The sequence below is a fragment of the Thunnus albacares genome, chromosome 14, assembly GCF_914725855.1.
Source record: "Thunnus albacares chromosome 14, fThuAlb1.1, whole genome shotgun sequence".
In the NCBI taxonomy this organism is placed as follows: domain Eukaryota; kingdom Metazoa; phylum Chordata; class Actinopteri; order Scombriformes; family Scombridae; genus Thunnus; species Thunnus albacares.
The window spans coordinates 14,748,147-14,763,310 of record NC_058119.1 but is presented as its reverse complement, the minus strand read 5'-3'; the positions used below and the strand labels follow the sequence as shown (position 1 = coordinate 14,763,310).

Here is a 15,164-nt window from a genome sequence, read left to right as displayed (position 1 = left end):
ACTTTGAATGATGCATTTTGATTCATACCAAGATAAAAATAGATTGTGTCTTTAATATCTTTTAAATCATTTCACAGAATGTGGAAGTTTGCCTACTTAACTGAGGAAATACCAGCCAGTGTTCACACACAGGGGACGTTTATCTCACCAGGTCAAAGCCCATATATTACTGTAAACTCCAGAAAATGTTGCTTGCATAAGAGTCTGGCACGTTGCTCGTCTGGCCACTTGTGAATCCTCTTTAATTCTGCTCTTTTTTTTTTTTTACTTGGAGCATATGGCTGGTTGGATTGTGTTGGACCTTGTCAGAGACCATCTATCACTCCATGGTGTCCTGCTGAGTTGGAGATTCACAGCGTAGCTCTCAGCCCTCAAAATGAGAAAACAAGAGCGAGAGGGAACAAAGCTAGATTAAGAGAGAGGAGACAGAGGGAAGGAAAAGGGGGATGGAAGAAAACGAGAAATGGAATAACAGCAACAGACAGATGAGGAAAAAAGAGAAGGAGGGGTAAAAAGGACAAAGAAAGAAGAAAATATAAAGATGAATAAAACATTTTTCTTCTTATGAGACCAACAAAGAGTGTTTTCAGCTCTTCTCTGAACCACGCTGTTTACCATCCACAGCCAAATCTGGCAATTTAAAACTCTTCCCAGACAAAGGTCGTGCTGACACCTGTGGTGTAAAACTGTGCCTTCAAGGTTGAGCAAACCTGTAAGTGCTCAGGGTTCAGTAGCTTCACACTTGTTAGACTTCCCAACAGCCTCAGAGCACAAATAACATCTTCAGAGCTCTCTTAAGAAAACATCCTTAATAAAACAGGCGTTTCCAAAAACCTTTCACAAGCCGCAATCCTCAAAATTTGCGTCAATTTCTGGTTACCTCTGACACTTACAGATGGAAAACAGAGCTGTGCATGTTTCATATTATTTCCCTTGGATAATAAAGTGCACATTTCTAAATGTAACAGACCATATTTTCATTGTTTCTGGTCTATTTATATTTTAATTAATACATTTTTTTCCCCTCAGTTGCGATTACATCAATTCTACAATGTGACTTTGTCTATAAAAGTGTGATCCTTTGTATTTAACATCTGTCACATTGTTCTCAATGAGAAAATCAAGAAAGAAAAAAAAACAACACAGTAACTGAGAAAACATGTTCATCCTTGTTGAGCAAGAGACTAAAGCTCTACCTGCTCCAGAGGCATCGCTCCTGGCCGTGACTGACCTCTGACCCTCACATGAAACGAGGACATGTATATGCCTCAGAGGGATATGTGAAGAGGGTACTTCCCGAATTATTCTGTGTGTAAGATTGTGTCTTAAAAGCTCAGAAAATATGTCTGTTACTTGTTAAAAACAAATGAAAGTGAAAAATGGTAAAATGATTTTCATTGGGCATGAAACGTGTTACTTACCAAGAAACTTTTCTCTCCTCTTGTGTCTGCTGTGTCACTGTACAGCTGCTCATAATGAAGTGCTTCTGAATTGAAATATATCATGATTAACATGCATTCTCCAATCTGACAAAATTACCTTTTGGAAAATTGAACCGAATTGATACGATATTCTCTCAAATTCCTGTTAATCAGTTCTTTGTGAATATGCAAGATCATGCACAGCAGGAGAGGAAGCACATCGCCAAGAGCTGTAAACTAATTACCCGTAAACTTCATCAGCAGGTATTCAGTTCATGAATTGTCCTTGCTCACTCAGGCATCAACCTCTGATGAATCTGTATAAAAATCCAAGGCCAGTGCATGATATCCTAGTTTCATTTAGAAAATGCATCCCTACAGGTGCCCAAAACAATGACTCAGTGCAGACTTTTGTCAAACAAACAGCCAAATAACAAACAACACCGTATCCAAACAACATGATCCAGAGTTCCAGGAAACAGCTGAAAGGCAGAGTCTTAAAAGGAAACTGACTTCATAGCAGAATTGTCTCTGTGAAATGTTTTGCATTTCAGTTTGTTGTGAAATATGCTGATTACTGAACAGCTTTAGGTTGTAATGGATTACAGTGTGGTTTTTTGTTTACACTTGTTTTCAGTTGAAAAAATGTTGTAAACTGAAGTGAGAGAAGCATGATGTGCTGCGTGTTTTTGGTCAGATTGAGCTTTGAATAAGTATTAAATTCAGAACCCACACATTTTCTGTTAGGGCCTGGATATTTGTTTGTTTGTAAATGCTAGAAACTTGGACAGACACATATGGAAGCCAGTTTAATCTTGGCTGTTAGGATGGTAACCTACTGAGACCAACAACAGATAGCGGTTTGGCTACATCTTAAGATCTGTCACCTATGAAAACTTTATTGGATCATTAGAGAGGTAATGGAAGCTTAATATTGGATGTGTGACCAAATTGTTTTCTTTCTCATTTGCTAAAGTCTCTCTTTTTTCCTGTTTTTGTTAATTTCCTTAAGTATCCAGTAATCGGTGCCTTGGGTTTTTATTTGGAGATTTTATTAGATGCCAGCTGATGTATGGTTACAAGATGACAGAGAAAATATGTAAACTATTTTATGGCCTTTCATCACTTAAGCAGCACCACACAATTAAAACATTTTTAATTTATGCCTTAGCTGTGATATTAAAGTAGTTTATGTGCCGTGAAAGAAATAAAGTAAGAAGAAAAAAACAAAGACAGGATGGAAGGAAGACAGAAAGAACTGGGCTAGACTTGTGACTGGGGCTCATGCGATGAGGCACTTCACCTCTGAAAGCTGGTTGCCCTCCAAGCTCTTTTACTCCAAAACTGTTTGATTCTGGAGGAACTTTGGTCTGCGGGATACAGCGCTATGTTATTGAGGAAATTTATGAGTTCATAAGTGTGTAATGAAATTTGCCTTGGTCAGAGGAGTGAAGCACGGAAAGGAAAAGTGGAATTGAATTTTCGGTGGTATTTTCATCAGACTTGCATTCCCTTAGGGAGCATACAGGACGGCTTGCAGTGGCCCAGGCAAGAAGAGGCCAAGTGAAACTTTTCCCTGAGGTTTTGAACCTCTGCTGTGAATGGCAGGAGCCGACACCTCTAACCAAGAGCAGATGTTTGGCTGGCTTGGTTTGGCCTGGTCCTTCCCCTGGCAGAGTAGGGAACCCGGGGTCTGATGTAGTTAGAATGCCCCGCTCGCATCGCTAATAGTCTGGCTCACCATCGCTCTTTTTCTCCTTGGTGAACTCCACTGCCTTCAAAATCCCTCACTGTAGGCCCAGAAAAGACATGGGAAAAGAGCCAAGCCAAGGAGGACTGCTGCACAGCCACTTCAATATTAACCAACTCAATATTAAAGTGATGCTGCAGGTGATCCTGTTGTACTGTAGAACAGGTCATATCTCCTACTTTTTTCCCCCAGATTTACCATCATTTTCTTCTTTTCCTCCTATACCTTGTTGATTGTGAACTCCTTTTGGTGCAGCTTTCATGTGAGTTTCATAAGGAGAGTTTTGACTAAGTGCATAGGCCAGTGCTGGCAAAGTTTGCAAATTTCTGTTCATTATCTTGATTATTTATTTTATAATGCACTTTATAAGTAGCCCATTGGAAAGTAAGATTTATATACAGTGAATCAAAATGCAAAACAAGTAAAGCTTTTTTATAACAGCATTAAAAGTTAATGGCTTGGAAACTTTATCAAGGTCTTCATAAACATCTACTTAAAAAAGACAGTGAAATCAGGACAGATCATCTTTAATCCACATGGTTTCAGGTGGTTCAGATGTTTTGTGTATTTGTTGTAAACAGATGGAAAACAGCCGTCTCCTGAGTTCATTCAAGAGTAGAGACTGAAGCTATTACAGGATACTTTGTCTTGTCATCTTCTAAAACCTCTCCTGTTATAGATCTGATCCTCCCAACATGAAACATTTCTGAAATTCTCCAGATGTAACCTAAACATCCCTCTCTTTCACCAGACGTGAAGCAGTTTCTCCACACTAAACCAAAACCATTTGAAATACATCTTATTCTTTATGAAGAGGTCCATACAAAAATATTCCTGGTGTCACCTGCAATGTTCCTGTTTATTCCTATTACAAACCTGTAAAATGTTTACGTCGTGCTTCTAGTCTGTGTATTTTACACAGATAGTTCTTTATCATGCTCCATGTGTAGCACATTTGAACAGAGACATAGACATCTTATCACTCCAGTGGAGACCAGTCCAAACTACCATACAAAACCAGGATGATAGAAGATTGATCATGAAATAGTTTTTTTGTATCTATTTTTTTGTGTAAATTTGATGTTTAGTTAGTATTTCTTGAAGTTGCTTTGTCTGTCCTGTGTCTTGTGTTCAATGATATTCAGTTGTTATTATGTACTCGGTGTAGATTATTATGTGATGATTAACACATCTATGATTATTGAGACTTGGAAAAACTAGTTCATCTAAAAAGCACTGTATTGTTATTCTTGTTTCATGTTTTCCTTCAAGAGAGGTTTTTTTTTTAATTGGTTTCTCATGGATTCAATAGTGTCTAAATTGTGCATATCAAATCAATGAAACAAATAAATACTAAAAGTGTTTATTCAGATGTATGAGCTTATAGTAACAATTTCACAGAACAGTGTATTGTTTGAGGTTTTTCCACAAATGGGTGTAAATGTATTGGCAGTTATTTGTAAAACTGAAAAAATATGCATGTGATTTATTTCAATCTTTTTAGCATACGATATGGTTTTTGCATCAGTTGAAAGCCCCACCACAAATGTTAAAGCATTAAAACACAATGTCATATTTCCAAACCTCAAGCATCTAAACAGACTAATTGACCAAAACATAATAATAAAACAGATATAAATCTCACTTGCATGCAAAGCCAAAATGGAGAAAAAGATGTTTTCAAATGGGTCCATTAGTGTGGAAAAGGGCGGAGGTTCTTATTGAAATGCAGCTTCAGGCGCTTGGCATACTCAGGAAAACTCAGCAGGAGCACAAGGCTGACGAGAAGATGGCTTGAGACTTTGGGAGATATTTGTTAAGGTGTTTGGTTGGAAAAAGTCCCTTTCTCTCTCTCTATAAACATCTGGCAGGAATATCCATCACAGTGCTGGGACAAGTCCCAGTTTTGTCATAACTGGTTGCTGCAGGAACTCAAATGGGACTTAAAAGTTAAGAGTTATGAGAGGAGGGAATGTGCGACTGGCTGAAGCAGGTGCCCCCTGTAGTGTTTGTCCTACACCTGCCAGTAGTTTGAAGGGATGTTTTTTTTTTTTTTTGATTTTCACAGGATTTTCTGTGGTGCCAAATTATTCTTTTACCATGAACAAAGTATGAATATCACTTAGTTTGCAATATGACTTATTTCACGTGTTAGAAACTTTTATTACATGCAAAGGTACCAGGAAAATGTGAATTACAAATAATATGAATATGAATATGAATATTATTTACTTGGCTTAAATTCATTGGCAAAGATTTGGTCACATTTTATTGGTTTTGTCTGAGAATAATTGTGAGGTTATTTCACAATTGTTTTACAAAATGTTATTTTATAATTCATTCAATTATATTTAATAAGGTGAATTATTTGTCATTAAATAATAAATGGCTTATGTATCCAGTGTGGTTAGTCCACTACATAGTAGCATTGTTAAAAGCATTTCATAACTTTTTCCAGCATCTGATATTATAAATGTATAATTATGTATAAAACAGTTGAAATGCCAGATGGTGATTCAGTAACTGTTTAATCTGGCCCTGCTGGTTCAGCTGAAGACAGAGCCTCCATTTTAACTGCAGCATAAGTAATGTGTGTGGATATAGTTTTAGAGTGGAAGATGATTGCTGTGATTATGGTGATTATTGTAGCAGTGAAAGGGATGTCTGGGGTACTGTGTGTTTGCTTTGCTGCCCTGCTTGGGATCTGGTCTTCATAACCCTCATCCATCACACGGCCTGGGATCAAAGATACCCTTCTTGAGCTGGGAATGTAGCAGATGTGCTAAGTACCCCAAAACAAATGTTTTGTTTGCCCTTGGTTTGCCAGTCTTATGAGTTTTGATCATGATGAATTTCAAGGTGGTAAAAGAGGTGTTGGCTAAGCACGTACAAACATTCCTCCTGTGGATGAATAATAAGTGATTTGTACTGTGTTTGCAGCTTAAGCAGGTGTTTCATGAGAAGAGCTGCAGGCATTGTTTTAAGTCCAAACTCTTTGATGGTTCAGAGCCAGTGAAGCCTAGGGCAACTCACCTTCTAGTTTCACTCTATCTGCCTGGAGGAGTCTTGTTTCTCTGCAATTACAGAGCAATCCATGCTCAATTACAGCATCAGCAGAGGTGTGTGACTAGATGGTTAACTGGATAAGAGGTGGAAGCTTTACAACCCCCCTCTTTGGAGGTGACAGTGGTGCTAGTCTCTGGTAGTAAAAATATCAGGTGTGGCTATGATGCCCTTATCTTTAACAGCTCTAGTTTGAAAAAATAACATTAATGTCTGATACTGTAATCAGATTTTATGTTGTCAAAGAAATTGCAAACACAGAACTGCTGACCCCATCTGCTGGACATGAGGCAGTTTTTGTTTAATGTACACGATATATTTACTTTTTGAGAGCTTTTTGGAAATCTCCTCTTTACATCAAATCCAACTGAAATTCAGTTGCGTGTTTTTTTCTACTTGCATACAGGCCGGATTCACAAATTACATACTGCATACATGTCACTCTACTTTAATTTAAAAACAAAAAACAAAACTGTACCCAAAAGGGAGAAATACATAGTCTATATCTTTTGGTTTCATGACAGAATGTAATTTTTTCTCAGTTCAGGTAGATTTTTCATTTTAGAAATCTTTGTATATAACAAATTAAATTGTCACATTCTGTTTTATTATGGCTGACAATGACACTGACTGACAGCCAGACAGCAGTGTGTAACATCACACAAAAAAATATCTGCACAGTGCTATCGTGTTACCAACTCTTCCTTTGTTCTACATGGACATGACAATGATCCGACCACAAATGAATAAAATTTGTGGTGGATTAAAAAAACAATTGGGAATGAGATAGCAGTATTGTATTTTGTACTGACTATTGTCCACTTGCACCTGCAAAGATTTATGGATGTGCGTGTGACTGCTGATGTTTGCCTGACAGAAAAACAGCCAAATACTTTGAACAATGACTCATAGTAGCTTTCTAGCTAATGTCTCCTTCTTATCTACAAGCATAGACACATGTCTGGTGTTGCACCTTGGCATGCTGAAGAAGCTATCAAACAAACATCCATGAGGAAACATTGCACTGCTAATGTCTTTTTGCAGGCTAGATAGCTAACTGGCTACTGAGCTGTGGCACACTGAACAGCTTAAATGGTGTAGTCCTTATTCTTCAGTTCCAGTGCTAACAAAAGCTTGTCACATTTCAGCTGTAAGCTGTCAATCAAGCACCTTCTTACTCAGACAGTTGGAGACTTAAGCATTTCTGATGTAACTCCAGTGACTTTTTTTAAAAAGATAATATTAACAATAAGTTTGAAAATCACTTCAACATAAATTTTGAATGCAAAAAGGGAAGGATTTTGTGATTCATCTTAAGTGTTGGTTAGTAAAGTGGTGATAGGCACTTGTGGCCACTTAAAAAATATTGCAAGTTAACAGACTTTCAGGATCCTAACATACTTTAGACAGTTAGATTGATTCATGAGTTACTAAACAACTTGTCAGTTCATAATAACCAATGATTCATAAACATGTCTCGTGAAAACGCCAGCTACATTCCCTCCTTTTTGGTTGTGGTTTGTAGGTAGCTCCATATTGCAAACAATAAAAGAGACATGGTGATGTTTCTCTCCTGGGAAATGAATACTTCAACACACCTTGTTTCTTTACAAGCCAAACACAGTGAGGTCATTAGTATCTAAAAAGCGCACTTTTCCCATTAGGGAGTGATAGACGGTGACCATTGCCAAACAGATGTGAAAACCACTCACACCCCATACACATTTCCCTCACACCCTGTTCCCCCAACAAGTGGTTTGAGTTACATGGCCCAAAGCCAATGGAAGACAGTTGATGTTATTTTGTCCACTTGCCTAGGCTGCAGCACACACACACACACACACACACACACACACACACACACCAGCAGCAGAGTGGATGTACATGGAGAACAGTGTATGTTAACATACCACTCATCTTACTCACCAGCTCTGTCGACTTGCTCTGCATCTCCTTACATTGGGTACACAGAGGAGGGCCACACGCAAGTCTAGTCACAGCAAATTCATAGATTGAGGTAATCCCTCTCTCACACTCTTGTTTCCACACACACACACACACACACACACACACACACACACGCACACGTCCACACACACGCATCGGTCCCCCTCTACTAACAGAATTGAAAACAGGTGCCCACCACATATCTTGCATTCTTCCAAAATACAAAAGTGGTTTGACCTGAATGGTTTCTCTGGAGTGGAGCCACCCTGTATGAAAGAAGAGTCCATGTGGGGATGTGTGTGTGTAAACATGGAGGCGTTGGGTTCTGTGCAACACGCTGATGGAGCAGCAGACTCGCACTCTATTGGAACCACATTTCTCCCTTTGCGCAACCCTAACATGCAGTGTCAAGTTAGCGTCAGGATAAGTCACAGATACACCATGCGAACATAGCAAACCACCGCATTCAATAGCTTTTGATATAACGACCGTAACAGTATACTGGTCAGGCTATGACCGATATGGATGAATGATCAAACTGCATTGCATTAATAGCCATTCTTAAACTTTTGAAATCTTTTTAAAAAATTGGGAATTGAGATGACCTTGCTTCAGTCACAGTGTCTTTTCTGCAGCCACAGAGGATCTGGTTAACGGAGGAACTGGTCCAATGAGAAACAGAAGGCAGAGAGTTGCTAGACGCATAACTGTAGCTGGTGGAGAAAGGAGATTGAAGCCATGATGGAGGAGCTGATGATAAATGTGCCGTACTTGGGTTTTCCTGGATATTTTAGTTTACCTTCAAATCTTTCATGACTGGTCATGCTGTTTGTCTGCGACTGCATGTGTGCACGTGGTGTGTGTTAAGTATAAATGCTAAATTACTTTTAAATCCATCTGGTAAAACCTTAAATACTGTCATCATCAATTGTCCCCACCACGTTAAGAACATTTTGATGGATGCATTGTCTGAGAATAACCGTTTCCACTAGGCTTTCCCTACTGAGTTCACCAGGCTTTTCCAGCTGAGAAAATTACAAGCATCTCTGCTCTTACATATGGGAACAGTATAATGAACATGATGTCATTTCATGCACATGTCTTTTTCCCTTAGAATCATCCACAAAATATCAAAGTATTACCAAAAATTTAAGTTCATTATCCAGTAAATCCGTGTTTTGAGTCATGTTTTGAGAGGATGTTCATGAACAGTGTGGACACTTGCAGTGCATTTTTAAGGGCTCTTGAGGTTTGAGTGCAACATGTGCATCTTTAGATACAGAAAAACACACTGTATCCATAAACAGGAAAAAATACTCAGAATTAATTTCTCTAAACAGTCCTCTCTCCTGTCTGCACATGCCTCTTGAGGATTCGGCTTTGATTTGTCTTTTAAAGCAAGCCAGAACTCTACTCAAGACTCTTTGTGTGTGTTGTGTGTATATATGTGTGCACGCTTGTATGCTCAAGACTGACTTCGATGGGACTAAACATCCAAATTGACATTTGCTGTGGCAGTAAGCTACGTCAGTGGCAGCAAGTCATTATATTTCTGGACTGAATGAAACCAGAGACAGAAAACAAAGTTCTTGCTGTGCTCCTTATTTACTCTCCCGAGGCGTAAATGATGGGGGCTGTAGGAATATATCAGCATTTTCAGAGCTCAGATTTTTTTTCACAAATCATCAGAGTTTGAATTTGAGGGAGGAAATGTTTCCTCTGCTTAGCTGTAGGCTGTGTTCACTTTCCAAGCTTGGATGGATGCCAGTTAAATTACTATTGTAGCTTGTGCTTTCAGTTAGTCTGTTAAGAGCATGTTTAAGGTGACCGAGCCCAACTTATTCACCCTCATAAATAAAGAGTTGTAAGAAAAAAAAATCGAAAAATACTGATGCATTTTAAATATAATTTTCTTTAATTCAAGAAATCCCTTTCTAAAAATAACTTTAGATAATGGGTAATAAATTAAATCTTGAAGAAAAGGCTGTTACATTTTTACATTTACATTTAATCATTTGACAGATGTTTTTGTCCAAAGCAATGTACAAATGAAGTACAATCCAAGCCACCAGGGTTTTTTTTTGGACCATCTCCCTTTTTTAGCTACATTGGTAAAATGTTAATAGCGTGATGCAGTCAGCAATCAACTGCCAGGTTTCATCCTTGGCCATGTTTATTAAATTAGTCCCTTTAGCCTTTTTTGGTAATTATTTTACTGTAATAATCATAACAGCATTACAGTATCACATCTTGTTCTTGTCTACTTTTGTAGTTTTCTGGCAAGAACAATTTTAAAATGCGTCCTTCTATACCAAATCTACTTTTCATAACTTAATAGCTGTTTTTCAACATCTGTCTCATTAGAATAATCTGAGAATCTGTCTCATAAGAATACATAGCAGCACTATGCATTTCCTTATTTAGTGAGGATATATAACATAGTTTAAGTGATTCTTGTAGCTTAACGGTAAATTAGAAAAGTGAAAAGTATTTAATAGAAGTAGTAGTAATAAATATAGTAATACAACTGCAGTAATAGAAATAAAAAAGAGACAGCTAATGTAAAACTACACCTGTCTTGTCAGTCGACAGTATCTCACTAAAGGTGCAGCAACAGAGAAAAGTGTGACGTCATTGGAAACTTCAGAGGGGTGTCTGGTTCATGTGGGTGGTATATAAACTAGCAGTGTTTGTGTGAGTGCCTGTTTGTGTGAGTGTACATAGACCTATGTGTACCTCAGTGTTTGAGGGAATATGCCGAGCTGTAGAAATGAGGCATAGCGCTGACTGATGCTGCCGGCCTCTGTGCTTCACAGAACTGGCTTTTCTATCAGATAGACAGCTTGACAATATCCAGACCCCACTCTTTCCGCTACACACAAACACACACAGACACACACACACATGCATGCACGCACGGCCTTCTGAGTTTGTTCTGCTTGTTTTTGGCTGGACTGTTTGTCAGATAAAAGAGAGGTTTGTAACAGAGTGAGTACAGTAAAGCCTGACCTCTTGGACAGGCTTTCATTGTGTTAAAAGAATGTAAGAATAATTGAGAAATTTCAGACCTATTTTAAACCATATTACAACACAAGAAATGGTCATTCTTAGAAAAACAGCAAACTGAATAATGGTGTTGGCTCAGAGAAATTATTCAATGTCATTGAGATGAGCACCATTTTTTACTAGCTTGATACTAACAGAAGTAAAGGCAATTTTATGCTGGCTTGATTGAGTGCCTATGTCTGTGTTTGTAAAACAGTAGATCATTTGTATTGTTCCCATTTGGGAGAATGATTGTCCAATAACAATGCTTCTATTCCAGCCTGAATTCATCATTTATCTCCATATTTCATTGAGTCCTGCTACATTTCTCCTCTTCAACTTTACACAGATGTGGCAGTGAGCCTCACATACCGTGTGTATACACACACACACACACACACACAGATTCACTGCGTCTTGGTAATGTCATTACTTTCGTCTGAGTGAGATCACACATTTGTTGCTTCAGGGCTTTCTGGTGTCTGTATGGGAGCTGTTTCATGTTTGGCCTTAGTGATCTGCAGATTTCCTGACACCAGGAGGGTGGATCTAGCCAGCATCCATTTCTCTTTGGAAGAAAGCATATGATGCCTTGCTCTTGTCAGGCGGTAAATTAGAGCTTGGCTATGCTGGCCAGTAATGCTATACTTCCGCTTCAGGCTAGTAGCTGTTATTAGTGTGTGCAACCGAAATAGAAACTGTAGTAACTGCTCACCGGCAGGCTACCCAAGGATTAAACCCCATTAAAGGGATAGAGCATTCCCAGGGAGTTGTACTATTGTTTGTCCTATTGACCCAGAGTCAGACAAGCTAAAGGAAGCTCAGCTATCAACTCCTCTCAATCTTGGGAAATACACAATTAAACTTCTCCAGATGTTTGATCACTGGTCTACCACACATCATAATTAAGGTATTTACAGTATAAAGTCATGCATTTAATTGATATTAACAAATAAATGAAATGATCTAAATTCTAATCCATTTCCTGTATACAAGCACTCACAACCACAGTGGATGAATATGAACGTTTTAGAAAAAATTCAAATTATAATACTATTTTCAGGATTTTGTTTGAACATTTGAGAACATGTAATTAGAAAAAATAAACACGGTAATAAGTACATAATAATAAACTTCCAGCATTGCCAGAGATTTATTTGTCTCCCTTAAAGCAATAAATTGAGCTAAGTTCACCATTCATTATACCTTTAAATTGCTGGAAGAGAGAAAAGAAAGGCATCTATGAGTTTGTCTGCCTCTGGTTAAGAAGAATGAATAGTAAAATTCCCCAAGAACCAAACTGACACATAAACACATTGTTATTATTTGATCGCACATGCTTGCTAGCAGAGAAACGATATTTTTAGCAGCTTGATGCACCTCATGATGCTTGATGATGTGTGTAGAGGGCTGCTAGCTGCTAGCTTTGTCTCGGCTGGTCGCCTTCTGCTCAGATCTCAGGTGAGGAAAGGTCTGGAATCACTCATCCTGACAGCCACATCTGGCGCTACTTTCTCCGTCCTGTTGCCCTTAACTCTGCTCCTGCAAACAGACACCAGTCTGATTTAACCACAGAGGGAAGGAGTTATCATAATAGCAGTTATGATAATAACGTTATTGGTGGTTATTAATGAGATGGAGAACAGACAGTTTACTCAGGAGAAATACACTCCCAAATAGTGCTGTGTGCAAATACAGCCATTGTTACTCCTAGCATTTATTTGTTTTCAGGCTTTGTCCCGTCGATGCTGGAAAGAGAATTAATGCCAGGTGCAACAAGCAATCGTTCTGTTCTCTCTATTTGCTCTGTGGATTATACAAAACCACTGCTTTATTGGAAATAAAGGCTTACAGTAAATGTTGAATAAAAAAACCACATTTGCGCTCAAGCATGATTTAATAAGCATTGTTCGGTGTTTATATGGGCTCTGTCTCTGATTTAAGGCCAGAAGTTTGTATTTCTCACATCCATTTATTGAATATTACATATTAGAGTACCTCACACGTTTCACACAACCATAACAGTGTCAAGCTGTTACAGTTGTATCCAAAAGGATAATCTCACACGCACCCTGATTTGCTCTGCATTTGTCTTCATTCCACATTGGACAGCGCAATCAGTTGGCAAGCTCAGCTGGTGCCAAAACCGCAGTTGAGGGCAAATTCTAGCAGGAACCAGACTGGTCCACCACAGTCTTCATCTGTTTCCTGTTGCCCCCAGGAAGGGAGGGTCAGAAGTCAAGGTAATATTTACGTTAATGGAATGACTCCAAACAGATTAAATTTCAAAACAAGAGACCGAGATATCCAGGAGCAGCCTGCAGTCACACATTAAGATATAAACAAACACTTTTTGCACTCTCACCATATGCCAACATCTGTGGTAGACCCTCATCCTTTCTTGCACTGCTCATAACAGTGCACTGTGAGAACAATGTGTTCTGATTGAGACAGCAGACATAAATGTGAGTGAGCAGTCAGCTGCAGAAGAAAAGAACAGGCTCGCTGCTTTGAGGAGCACATCTCCACAGGAGTCCATGATGGGAAAATCAGTCTGTGCGGATTCTCACTGAATGTTGCTGAAGACAGAAACTCTGCTGTCATACAAATGGAGTTCAACACCTGGCATGCGACAACAGATTTCAGAGCAAATCCCAGGGAGAGTTTGCAGTTTATCCAAATATACAGTACACGCAATACTTCCATACAAATTACTTCTGAGAAATGTAATCTTCTTTTGCTAATTGTATATGTTACAATTTACTGAGGTTAACGGATTTAGAAGAACCCAACTTTATGTCAGAGATACATGGGAAAGTGCTTGTTTGTTTGAATGAACAAACCCATTGTTTGCTCAATGACTAGGCATTTTTTTGCTGAAAAACTATTTTTCAGCATTCAACAAACCTGTGCTTTATATTTTATAACCAAGCATACCTCATTATGTACATTAGCTCTAAATGGGCTGCTCAGAACTTGACGTCTAAATTATTTGTGTGACTGTAACCCCACCTGTTCAAAATAGAATAAAATAAAGTGATAAAATTACATACAGTCAACCATCACAACATTTCTCAAGGCTAACTCATGATTCCCAGTTGATTTACACAAAAACCACCTACTTAAAGTAAATGAGATAAAGAAATGTAAAAGCTAAACACATATTTGAATGAATGCATAATACGTCATTTTTCGTAAGCAGATGATCAGATGAGATGTTGATGTACCACATGGCACTAAGTGCTTAACGTGTTTTGTTATTATTCAGCTTTTTTTAGTATGACGGCTTGATGAAAGAAGATACATTCAAAGAAAGTCAAATAGTAATGTCGATAGCAACACAACTAAAAGTAAAGGCGGCAGTTTCCCGTCTTTGATTAAATGAGATAGTTGCAAATCTAAGTGATTTTGTACTGAGAGCATCAAAATCTGAATTCTAGATGAAGTATGTTTGGTTTTTGAGCTGCTGAAGGGGCTTCATATGTGGACATGAGAATCAGTAGATCAATGGTCTCCGCCATGTTCATGTGATGATGCCAGGTGCATAAGAAGAATCAAAGTTACAACTGCTTTGTGGGTTTCTCCCAGCCAGGTCTTTAGACAAACTGTACAACTTTGCCGACTGTGCTGGTCTGCACCTGATCCTGGGGCTCAACTCACTGCACAGAAACCCAGACAACTCGTGGAACACCTCCTCCACCCTGAGCCTCCTGAAGTACAGCGCTGGCAAGAAGTACAACATCTCCTGGGAGCTGGGCAACGGTCAGTACACCAACATGCCACACACTGCCTACTAAACAGATGATATGGTGCAGTTTGCAGTAGATGGAAAGTACATTTCAATGCCTTTACCCAGCTACTGTACTTAAGTGCTGTTGATGTACAGTTTTGATATACCTTTGCTTTACATAATGCGACTTTCTTAAATGTCGAAAATT

General features: G+C 38.6%; 1 protein-coding gene across 1 annotated transcript in view; it reads left to right on the top strand.

The window, feature by feature from the left end:
- Window positions 1–15,164, top strand: part of hpse2 (heparanase 2) — a 53,553-nt gene that overhangs the window by 13,990 nt on the left and 24,399 nt on the right. Inside the window, exon 4 of the mRNA XM_044372839.1 lies at window positions 14,815–14,988. Coding sequence (XP_044228774.1) covers window positions 14,815–14,988 — 174 coding nt within the window. The remainder of the gene's footprint in view (window positions 1–14,814; window positions 14,989–15,164) is intronic.